At 37.1% G+C, this 12,303-nt stretch overlaps 2 protein-coding genes across 2 annotated transcripts in view; both read right to left on the reverse strand.

Moving 5' to 3' along the window:
- Positions 1–3,885, reverse strand: part of LOC113527245 (choline O-acetyltransferase) — a 35,661-nt gene extending 31,776 nt beyond the window's left edge. Inside the window, exons 1-2 of the mRNA XM_034309066.2 lie at positions 3,797–3,885; positions 2,586–2,659 (exon numbers count right to left, since the gene is read on the reverse strand). Of these exons, the coding sequence (XP_034164957.2) occupies positions 2,586–2,624 (39 nt within the window). The 5' untranslated portion in view covers positions 2,625–2,659; positions 3,797–3,885. The remainder of the gene's footprint in view (positions 1–2,585; positions 2,660–3,796) is intronic.
- A 2,105-nt stretch (positions 3,886–5,990) lies between these two features.
- LOC113527222 (probable vesicular acetylcholine transporter-B) lies at positions 5,991–7,961 on the reverse strand. Its single transcript, XM_026914806.3, is given in 2 exon segments — positions 5,991–6,005; positions 6,007–7,961. Coding segments are annotated over 2 exon segments (1,428 nt in total). The 5' UTR covers positions 7,420–7,961.
- Positions 7,962–12,303: the final 4,342 nt, after the last annotated feature.

Below are 12,303 nucleotides of genomic sequence, written 5' to 3' on the forward strand. Positions count from 1 at the left end.
TTAAATAAATTAATAATGAGCCTAATATTTGAATCATTTGTAATTTTGTACTGAAGATAAATCTGAACTGAGGGATGCAAAATATTTGAGAACCCCTGCTCAAGATAAAACTTTCTGTCAAAAGAATTTATTTATTTACTTATTTGTTTGTTTGTTTGTTTAGTTAGTTAATTAGTTAGTTAGTTAATTAGTTAGCATGTGTTCTACGTATATGTAGCGCCTTTCTAACTCCCGCGGTCACTTTACACGTACATAACACAAAGTAACATGAAAAAACAAGTAAAACAGCTTTAAGGAGTGAAAGAGGAAAGACAAGAGTGAATGTAAAACGTATATTGTGTATATTTATGAGATAAAACACACTCCTCTATTGCGTAGTTGTCCTGATGTCACATTTCCACGCCCACTACCCAGCGTTTAAACTCAGGCATCAGTCATATCGCTGTTTTACGATCGTTGCTATGGCTACATCTCCGACGGCAACAACTCGAGTTTTCTTTTCGGTATAAATTCATGTGATTATTCATGTGATCTTTTCCTTATGTCTTTTTTTTTGTCTTGTTATGGTTACAGTATGAGGTGCATTGATTAAGCACGTCATGCTTTTGATTGGATCTACGAAGGTGAGTCAAATGAAAACCTCCATTTTTTTGCACTTATGTGAATATCCCTCATACGTTATTTGTACGATGTGGCCTGATTTTTTTAAAAAAACCCTCAGTATAATAAAGTTCACGTCACCATACATGTCACGAGGTGGTACTGTACTTCTCAATTGTGCTTCTTTTGTACCTTTGGTATGAATCTTTTACCTTGAAAATGTATTTAATGTGTATAATTAGACAGATACGTTACATTTCTTTTCCCAGGTGATCAATACAAACCAAATCTTCCATCTTCGGTATCTTTTCTATTCAGTATCTATTCAGTTCAGTATCTTTTTTCCTCTGTATTGAGTGCATTTAGAAATATATTAGATGGACTTTATAAAATAAATTGGCCACTAAGTGTATTTCACTGGGTTTTACTTATTAAATATATATTTTTTAAAAAAGCTATTTTTACCTCATGTAATCACAAACATCCGCAAAGGACTAATAATGCTAATAACCTGTTATATATCTGCTATAACAATATAAATATCGTCCTTTTCGATACTGGACTGCATTTGCATGACCGGATACACACACACACACACACACACACACACACACACACACACACACACACACACACCCCGTTTCAGTACTGTTTTTAACACACCCTCATTGACTTGCCCTTGCCCCTTGGGAGAATCCCTGACGCCAGGTTAAGAGCTGGTCCATTACTCTATTAGCTCAAGTGAGCTTCGTTAGATGAGCCCTTGGAGAGCCGAGAGATCGAATCAGCATTAATGCAGACTTCAGAAGCTGAATTCGCCCAGAAATAATCCGAATCTGATGAATAATAAATACATAATAATGAAATATTGAAATAATATACATCATAAATAAAGCACAGTGGCATTATTCTAATCGAAGTTGACTTTTATTTCCTGTAACAGCACATCCAGAAGGGTTTTATTCCTCTTATACCGCAGCAGTTTGTCAACACTAACAGTTTTTTGTTCATTAAAGAACGACACATCCTAATTTTAACAGTTACTTTTAATGCTTAGTTCCTGTTCTCACTTACGTTATAGCAGCTATAAACAGTCATTCCCTCACCAGCCTCTCTTTATTTCCCTCTCTTAAGGTTAATAAGACAAAAAAACGTACAAACTGCAAAGAAGCGTAAACTCTTCTGTCCTGAAGATGTCGGAAAATTTAAAGTTACAGCTTTACCTCTGACTGTTACAAAGCGCTGACACTGGAGACTCCTTCCATCAATGTTACATAAACATCTCCTTACATATCAACGATTACACACATTTTTTAATCTGGTTATTATTAGCTGAGCGTCTGCTGTACACGTCCCTGTGAATGAGCTGTTGCTATAGAAACGATAACGTATTAGAACGAGCGCATTATTAATATAAACCTGTGATTTGCAGCTGCACTACTGTCAGCGCTGCTGTTCTAGAAAACTAATCAACACCTTCTGACCAATCAGAATCCAGAACACAGCAGCGCTGACTTTGGAGTAATGAATATTATAAAATGATCGTATTTGATTTGCTTTGTTGAATCTGGGTTTTTGAAGAGAACTCGTGTGCAAATCACTGAGGATGTCGCTTTTTTCTCGTTTAAAATCCACTCCTCGTTGTTCCTCCTTCTCCTGCCTGACGTGAGGGTTACACACTTCTGAGTCGTGAGGTGACGTCACAAAGGGGCATCTTAACACCAGCTACTTTTTTTTCTGTTTTTTTTTTTAATTATTGTAATGCTTTTAAAATCGATCAAGTCACAAAAATGTAAAGTTCTAAATCAGCGCACGTCATACTGTAACTATAACAGGACAAAAAATAAGATGAGAGAGAGAGAGAAACACAAAATAGTAAATGAATCACATGGAGTAATTCAGAAAGGAAGAGTTTCTACGCTATAATGAGTTGATGCTGTCTGTGATGATGATGATGATGATGATGATGATGATATTATGCTTACATTGCTGTCTCTGGATGGTTCTCTCTCCAGCACAGGCATCTTTGACGCTATGATCCAGACGCTGATCGGATGGTCTTCATAACACACACACACACACACACACACACACACACACACACACACACAGGATGGGTCAGGAGTGTGTTTATACATTTATCATGCTTTTAATCTCATTCAAAAGAACGCCTGTGGTTCTTTTACTATTAATATCGTGACTTGTTTTCAATGCTTATGGTAATGAAGGAACATCCATAAAGAAAGCTAAACATATAAAGACAGATCTGTGGAAATAAATATTAGTAAAGAATACAGATCTACAGATAAGTAATACCTGAGTAACAGAACGTACGGTGCAGGCAAGCTCATGCAAATGTGTACACCGAACATCATAAAAATGAAAAATAGATTATAAGAGTAGATAATGATAAACACATAAATCAGTGCAGCTACATTTAAGGCAAAGCCAAGCATGAGGAACTGTGCAAATACACTACATACTGTATCTGTGTGTTAGACACTCTGCTAGCTGGGGTGTACAAACTTTTGCACACAGCTGTATATGCTGCAAATATTTTACGGATAATGATGCAGGGTTCTTGCTTTTTGCTCAAGAGCTTTTTACAGATTTATTTTTAAATTGTCCACTCATTAATATCCGTTTTTTTTTGTTTGTTTTTTTTTTTTTGCGTTTTGCGTTTTGTGCTGGTTTTAAAGGTAACTTACTGCATGGTGCAAAGTGAAACTTGAGATGTGCTGTGCATTAGGGAGGATGCATTAGTGCAGAAAATGAAGGGATGTGCAAAAACAACGCCTTTAAAACATTAGTGCCATGAGAATGACTTTGAAATTATTAATAATATACATAACATTTCCAGACCTGCAAGAACCCTTTACATCTCGTCTTCTATTTAAAAATAATAATAAAGGATTAATTACGATGATATCTGACATTACGTCCAAAAAAGCAACATGCAAAAACATGCAAACAAATCTATAACACATGATATTAGAAAAAAAAAAGGTTTTATTCTTTACATTCAGGGAAAATCAGCAAAAGCCTCCATTTCACACCGCATCATTTTCCATCCTAATTTTCTATAATATTTTTTAGACACGCTCTTTAATAAGGTAGGGTTATATTTACGAGATAAGCATTTATTTTTAATTAATTTGTTATTCTTTTTTTTTTTAAAAATAGTATTATTTATTACCTGTGGAGTGGATTAGAAGTTCCCGTGCGCGCGCTCCTCACAGCCCATCTTCCTCGCGCTCCTCTTTCCGCGCGCACCGTTACTTTTTTTTTTTTTTTTTTTTTAATCCTGTCCTTTCTGCTCAGCCCTCAGGCTTTCGTCAGAAACCACGCCCCTTGGCTAAAGGAACGCGCTGTCATTGGTCAGTGGATACAGTGAAGGAGTTCTGACGCGCTCTGATTGGTCGGTTTGCAGCGCACGCGACGGCGTTCTGACAGACTTTTCCAACTGACTCTGAGGTAATCAGTGTGTTAGCAAAGACACCATGGAAAATGGCTAACTCCCTCTGACTAAAAACAATCCTTTATCAAATAAAAGTCATGTTACACTTAAAATATTAAATATTAACTAGGCTATTTGATGGAAAATATGTCAAATATGTCATTAGTTGTAATCATTTTAATACTAATTTACATATTAACTGAATTAATTTGGTTCAGTTAGCCTCACCTGAGTTAGCTAGCAAATCTGACTAAAAATAACTTGATTAATATTAATGATATTAATGAAATATTGTATACTTTTTTTAACTTTACTTGATGAATGAAAATGTATAAAATTTAAAATTTATTAATTTATCTACAAATAAATCACATCCTCAGGTTTTTTTTAATTATAAATGGAAAAATAATTTAAAAAAGAAAATAAAAGCAATAAATGAGATTAGCCGATTATTACATCTCATTTATTCTGTATTTTCTCTTTTAAAATGTCTATTTATGCTATAAATTTATGAATTAATTAACATTAATTATATTATATTATATTATAACATTAATTATATTATCATTTTATTTGAAAAAAAAAAACTATGTATTGGATGTGTATTTATTTACTTATTTATGTGTTTGTTTGTTTGTTTGTTTTGTTTTGTTTTCTTTGTTAAAGCAGACACAACAATGCAGTGACACCTGTTTCAAGATTTTTATTATCAAAATTATCATCATAAATGAGAATTCTCCATTTTGTTCTGACTTTACCAGCTTATAGTCATACCCTTAAACATTTTTTTAAACATTTCAGTCTCATATATTTAATCATATCCACATATTCACTCACCACCAATTTACAAATATGTACATGTATCATATTATATTCATTCATTATTTAAAAGATATTCTTTTGATTCCAGTAAACTAAATAAGCGGACATTTTGTTAAAGCTCAAGTACATTTTGTACAACAAATAAAAACACTCTGATTTTTTTTTTTACATCAAAATAATCTACCATTTTTGTTCATATGGAAATATATGTGAAATATGTTGTGTTATTTTCTGTACATGTAATTTCTATACATTTAAAAGAAAGCAGTTAATGCATTTTGACTGAATTAATGATTTAATATGGTTCACTTTTTCATGAAAACTTCACAGTACAAGCAGCAGTGTGGAAATCAACTCCTGTGTGATGCTAAAATGATTTCAATTCCCCATAAACACTGTGTAAATTACACAGTGTGGGGAATTTTTGCCTTTTTGTCTATTCCACAGAACATCAGCGACCTGTTGGCATTAGGAGAACTTTTCATTTTAAATATTATTAGTTATTATTATACTATTATTATACTATTATTAGTTTTTGATTCCCAGAAGACTGTCGATGGTTCGTTAAATACGTGTATTTTCTTGGTACTATAAAGAGCTGCTATAAAAGCCCATAGTGTTCTTCAGTTTGTCTCTCTGGGGAAGTTCCTGTGTAGAGCCCTCTCTGAAAGGAGCATCCTGGAAGTAATCTAAGAACTATCTAGAGTCCCTAAAGAACCTGTTTTCTCCGAGGTTCTTGGTGGCACCAATACCATGTGGATAAAGAAATAAAAAAAGTTATTTAGGGGACTAAAAATGGTTCTTCTCCACTCTAATTCTAAACTTTCCTGGAAATCCTTCAGGATTGTATAATTTGTAACCCCATTAAATACCTCCAGGAACCAAGGAATCTATGAGGAACAAATGTAAATTTGTTTTAGGAACTTACATCAATTAGTATGTTTTAGATTGTTTGGCAAAGAACCTTCTCTAGCACCTTTATATTTAAGAGTGTGATGTTAAGTGTACTCTGGTCCTGATGACTCCTCCTCCGAGAATGATCTTGAGCCAAATCCGTCCTCGATGGGCAGAGCACTGGTTGTGGTGTTGATGTTGGTGTTTGTGGTAGTGCTCAGTCCTTTCCTTTTCAGGCTGCGTTCCTCCATCTTGATAGTGTCATAGAGTCCTGTGGGACCCTCCTCCAGCAGCACGTTCCTCTCGGAGTAAGACGGCTTCATCTGGCAGACGTGTCGCAGCACGAGCAGAGCGGGAGCGTACAGCATGTTGACGAGGCCCATCCCCAAATTTAGTTGGACAAACCCCAGGTTGTGGACGATCTGTCCGGCCACGATGGGCCCCATGGCGTAGGCCACGGAGTACGAGATGTCTGCAATGGCGTACACACTGCCGTAAACAGACACATGACGAACGTCGACGAGGAAGGCCAGCGTGGGCAATAGCGCCGTGTCGACGAGCGCGATCCCGAAGCAGATACCACACAGAGGCACCATGAGCTGTCCGAAGTTCTTGCAAGCAGGCACGGTGCATGAGCTCGCGCCAATGATCACCATGCCCAGAGCGCCGTAAAACCACTGCAGGTGCGGGTACTTGGCCGCCAGTTTGACCGTCACGTACACGCCAAGAACATGCGGGAAGAACGAGGGCAGCCATGTCAGGCCCATCTCCCACTTGGTGGCGTGCATCGTGGTCTCCATCCAGTTGGCCACCGTGGGTTCGAGGAAAGCCAGCGGCACATTGCAGACTGTAAGCGCCCCCGCTACCACGGCGATATACGGGTCCACCATGAGCCTGTGGATGGGAGTGCCGATGGGCATGTTCTCACGTGACCGGTCTGAGAAGGGCTTGATCACAGTGAGCAGCAGGAAACCGTCGGCCAGGCACACACACGCCAACACGACGAACGGTACACGCTTACCGGCGAACTCGTAGAGCACTCCGCCAAACGGTGGTGCCACAAGGCTGCCAAATGATATGAACGCCAGGGCGATACCGAGCGCACGACTGCGTTCCGCCTCCTCCGTGTACTTGTCGGCGATCATTGCGATGCCTGATGTGTCTGCGAACGCCGAACCAAGACCCTGTAGACTGCGTGCCACAAACAACGTGGCATAGTTCTCAGCAAACGCGAACACGCTGGTGGACAAGAACATGACCGTCAGCCCAATCAGGAGTGGGATGTCGTAACCCACCCGGTCAATAAACGTCCCCGATAAAGGGTTCACAAGGAGCTGGACGATGGCCTTGGAGGCGAACAGAACTCCTATCTTTACGTCCAGGTTCTCCTTAGTGCTGTCGGTGGAGATGTTATTGTGTGTCTTTGCTTCATTTTCGCTCTCCAGGTCGGCCAGGTAGTCTGGGATAATTGGCACGATCACCATGTACAGCATGTTGTCTAGGAGCAGCGCCACGCACACGATCACTAGGATAATCCTCCGCTGGCGCTCGGGATCGTGCACCGCCCCGCCGAGCTGCTTCGTCCTCTCGGAAAGTTTCTGAGCAGCTGATCTGGCCAGACCGAGAGACCCTCCGGACTCCTCCATGCTTCAAAGTAAAGGACAATCTCTCCTCCTGCTTTAGCTGCTGTTTATTTATTTATTTTTCCTCCCCGAAGCGCAAAGTTTCCCCCGGTCTCTGTCTTTTACGCGCAGCCTTCAGCTCATCCAGCGCTTATTTAACATCCTCTCTCACTCTCATCCGGACTAGGTGCGTCTTTCGGGCGTTGTCTTTTTCTTTATCTTTCTCTCTATTCTTGTTTCTCTCTCTTTTTTTCTTTCTGTCTCTCTTCCTCGTCTGCTGCGCTCAGACTGTGCGCCTTTCCGGATCCACAAACCGCGGCGCTGCCATTAGCGCGAATGAACTGGCAGCTTTGTGTTCAGATGGTTTTGGTTTTTGTCTCATTCTCTCTCTCTCTCTCTCTCTCTTTCTCTCTGATCTATAAATGGATTCGCATTGACCAATCAGAAGTGGGTTGGTACACGAGCAGAAGTCAGAAGTACACGAGCTGTCGAGCATCACCTCCTTCACAATGGGTACTTGTGTGTGTGTGTGTGTGTGTGTGTGTTATAGAAAGAAAAAGAGACTTACAATAGAAGCCAGGCGCATAAAAAACAGAATTACTGCATTCTCACATTAAGGCATATAAAGCAATAATTAATGAAAAATATACATAAATATAGTCATAAACACGATATAGGAAATTATATGAAAGGAAAGTGTAATGAGAGAATAATGAGAAATAATACAAATGGAAATATAACTAAATTAAATATAAATATGTTGAGATTATTATTATTATTATTATTATTATTATTATTATTATTCACATTCAAGAATATAAGATAAATAAATAAATAAATGAATAAATAAATAAATAAATAAATAGCTGAGCACATGTAGGAACAAATAACAACAAATAAATATGAAAAGAAGTTGATGCAAAATTAATACAGCTGTTGTAGAATAGAAAGGAAATATAACAATAAACAGTGTCCATGAGACTAAAGGAGGAAGAGCAATTATAAATAAATAAATAAATAAATAAATAAATAAATAAATGAGCTCTTCAGCATCACAATGATGGACAGCGCCCCATGCTGGGGGTAAAATAAAAAAAGTTAATTAAAATTTTTTTTTTTAAATACAAATCCAATTATGAAATTATGAATCAAATGAATAATAAGCAGACTCAGCAATCTCTCAGTGGAAGCTAAACACTAAAACAACAATAGACGATAAGCAATAGCACAGAAAATATTATTACTACAATATTCTCTAATGGAATTGGATAATTGGCTAATTAATTATATATCACATATTTAATATAAAGTTGTAAAAGTGATGGAGTCTCGCGCATTGGACAAAAAAAAAACAGAAGGGAAATGGTAATAAAAACGCTTAAAAGTAAAAATAAAGTAGTCTGAAATGCAACATGAAGATACGATGTTGCAGAGTGTAGAGACACTGCCACCTAGTGTTCACATCCTCACTGTGCACCACATCAGCACCATCACAACATCTGGATTCTGGACTCTTACTGATGATCAGTCTGGAGCTGTTCCTTATTCTCTAATTAATCCACAGATTCATTAAACTGAAGTCCACATGCTAACACAGGAGAGAGTGAGAACCGGGAAAGATGAGTTTCATTCCCAAAACTAGTCGATATAATGAAAATAAAACAGTTTTTCAAAATAGGATGAAAGTAGGATATACGGTATATTTCATTAACTTTGGATGCACTTAGTTATTATGGTTTACATATTATTCATTTGTGTTTTTCATAAATATGTTATTATTATTAGTAGTATTATTAGTATTATTAGTACCTTGACACATAAATTTAGGAGAGATATTTGACAATATTTCAGCAATAAATCTGATTTCAGACTTTCAAAGAAACAGAATAAAACATTTCACGTGTGATTTGTGCCATAAAAAATTATCGTTTGCATCTATTTGTTATTTGAGATATTACGCCATTAAATATAAATGTAACTTCAGTGGCCAAGAGTGACATCACACTAAAGTAAATGTGTAATATAACCAAAACAAAACAGATAGATAGATAGATAGATAAAATTTGTCCAAAACAAATAATATTTTCACCAAAAGACTGACATAAGTTTATAATTAAATTTAAATTTATTATTTATTATTTTATTGTTTTTTATTTATTAAATCTATTATCATTACATTAATTATACATTATTTTAAAATAAGTATTATGTTGCGATGTGGTGTAGTTTTATGAAGGTGATTTAAACAACAGCTTCATGACCTTAATTCATGTTTATTACTTTTATTTTTTAATAATGCTATCCTGGCTATATGTTATCAATATAGTTAAAGTGCATCAATAATTCATTAATACTGTATAAGGAAAGAGATAAACATGCTGATTATTCACTAGTGTTGTGCTGCTACTCTTTACTGTCTCCACTAGAGGACACCAGAGAACTGAAAACAACAAACAAAGACCAACAAACCAAACAAACCAAATCTCACACGTTACATTACTGGACACAAATGTTTTCCTCAAGGGTTCTTTGGATGATCAACAGCTCCAGCTTTCTAAAAGTGTGCTAATTAGAAGTGCCGAAAAAAGCATCACTCTTGCAGGATTCAGTTAAATTCAATTCAGTTCAGTTGTATTTGTAGAGCACTTTTAACAATGGGCATTATCGCAAAGCAGCTTTACAGAAATAAATCCATTCAAATTAATTAAAATCAAAATAAATTGAAAATGTGTGAATTTATCCCTAATGAACAAGCCAGAGGTGACGGTGGTGAGGAAAAACTCCCTGAGATGCTATGAGGAAGAAACCTTGAGAGGAACCAGACTCAAAAGGAAACCCATCCTCATCTGGGTGATAACGGAAAGTGCCATTATAAATAAATCCCTTCTATAACTGTGTACTGCATGCACAAATAGTTTGACATAATAATTCTACATAAAGCCTTTAGAGGTTTCACCAGAGGGAAAACTGAAGAATCCTTTAGGGTCATGGATGGAGCTGTATTCAGATGCAGAGACTTACAGTAAGTTCAATTTCCATGTGATATGTTAAATTATTGAAAATACCTGCATGCCTCGGAGGTTGCAAGGTTTTCTGTACAGGTGTATAGGTGATGAAATAGCATACGTTATAGTTTTATTTCTTTTTTAATTTAGTAAATAGCAATTTAAAAAAAAAAGCATCAAATAAGAGAAGAATAAGAGCAGAAACAGTGCGACATTTCCATCTAGTGTTCACATTATGAGTGTGTAGAACATCACCGTTGACATTTCTGATAGACACTCACTGGCCACTTTAACACTTTAACACTTTAACCTGTATCCTGCTTATTCATGCAATTATCTGATCAGCCAATCATGTAGCAGCAGTGCATTGCTTAAAATCATGCAGATACAGGTCAGGCACTTCTGTTAATGTTCACATCAAATATCAGAATGGGGAGAAATGTGATCTCAGTGACTTAAAGTGTGGCATGGTTGTTATCTGTAGATTTTACACAGAATGGTGCAAAAAAACATCCAGTTCTGTGGGTGCAAATAACTTGTTGATGAGGAGAATGGCCAGCCTGCTTCAAGCTGACAGGAAGACTATGGCACCTCAAATAATTACTCTTTACAACCGTGGTGAGCAGAAGAGCATCTCGGAATGTCAAACCTTGAGGCAGGTGGGTTACAACAGCAGAAGACCACATCTGGTTCCAGTCCTGTGAGCAAAGAACAGGAAAAAAGACCTGGAGACATTTTTCCAAGATGAGAAGAGCTTTATAGGACAATAGAATTCCTAATAATTTATTCTCTCTGCCTCTTGTTGAGCTATAGGTGTACTCCTGCTGCCTGATGGGACGCCATGCCTGATGCCTCTTGACCTCTGGACCTGAATCATCATGCTGCATCTTCTACTTCGAGCTTCTGCACTTCTGACCCACATTCTGTTGCCGTGGATGTTCCAGTAACAGATTATGCCCAAGTCTCACCCAAAGTGCTGTACTAATATAAATGGAAACTAATTGAATTAGGGTTGAGTTTGGGTTAGGGTTAGGGTTAGAGTTATGTTAGGGTTAGAGTTATGTTAAGTTTAGGGTTAGGGTTAGGGTTAGGGTTAGGGTTATGTTAGGGTTAGGGTTAGGGTTATGTTAGGGTTAGGGTTATGTTAGGGTTAGGGTTAGGGTTATGTTAGGGTTAGGGTTAGGGTTAGGGTTGAGTTACAGTTAGGACAGAGCTAGGGTTAGGATTAGTCTACCCTCCAATCACTAATCCCTGTGTAGACTTTATAAACCTCCATTAAGTCCAGATAAAGTGTCTACACTGTGCATGGACTACATGCCTTCAGTGATTGTCTAGTTATCAATACATACATGTTACTACAGCCAGAAGGATCACTCATTCATACTTTTTGCACATACTTAATATTTTAAAGTGTTCTTTCTATAATGTATTATTTGTTTGTGTTTTATATACATTATGTTTTACATGCACATATTTACATACACTGTGTATCTACAATGAAGAGTCCCACATTTTATTTTTTGAAGTGTCTAATATCTAGAGAAGACAATAAAACAAACAGGTAGCTCATGTTTCTTCAACCTGTGTGTGATGTGAAAAATCGAGAGAAAGCAGAGGGGTGAGAAATGACAAAGAAGAAATATTCATCGTGGTGAACAAGAATGCACTTCGTCAATGTGATTCAGTGTCCTGTGTCTGTTATCCTTATGATCCACCCTGTCAGTGAAGATCAGATGCTCTGGATATGAATAAGAGAAATCAAACGGGGTGAAGTCAGTATCAGGGTTTGAACACCTCGATCTCCACACTCCACACTTAACCATCAAACATTCTCTCACATTTATACTGGATTGACGTTTTTATTCATAGTGACTCACAACTGAGGCAAGCAGATGATGGTTAA

The sequence above is a fragment of the Pangasianodon hypophthalmus genome, chromosome 12 (assembly GCF_027358585.1).
Source record: "Pangasianodon hypophthalmus isolate fPanHyp1 chromosome 12, fPanHyp1.pri, whole genome shotgun sequence".
Classification (NCBI taxonomy): Eukaryota; Metazoa; Chordata; class Actinopteri; order Siluriformes; family Pangasiidae; genus Pangasianodon; species Pangasianodon hypophthalmus.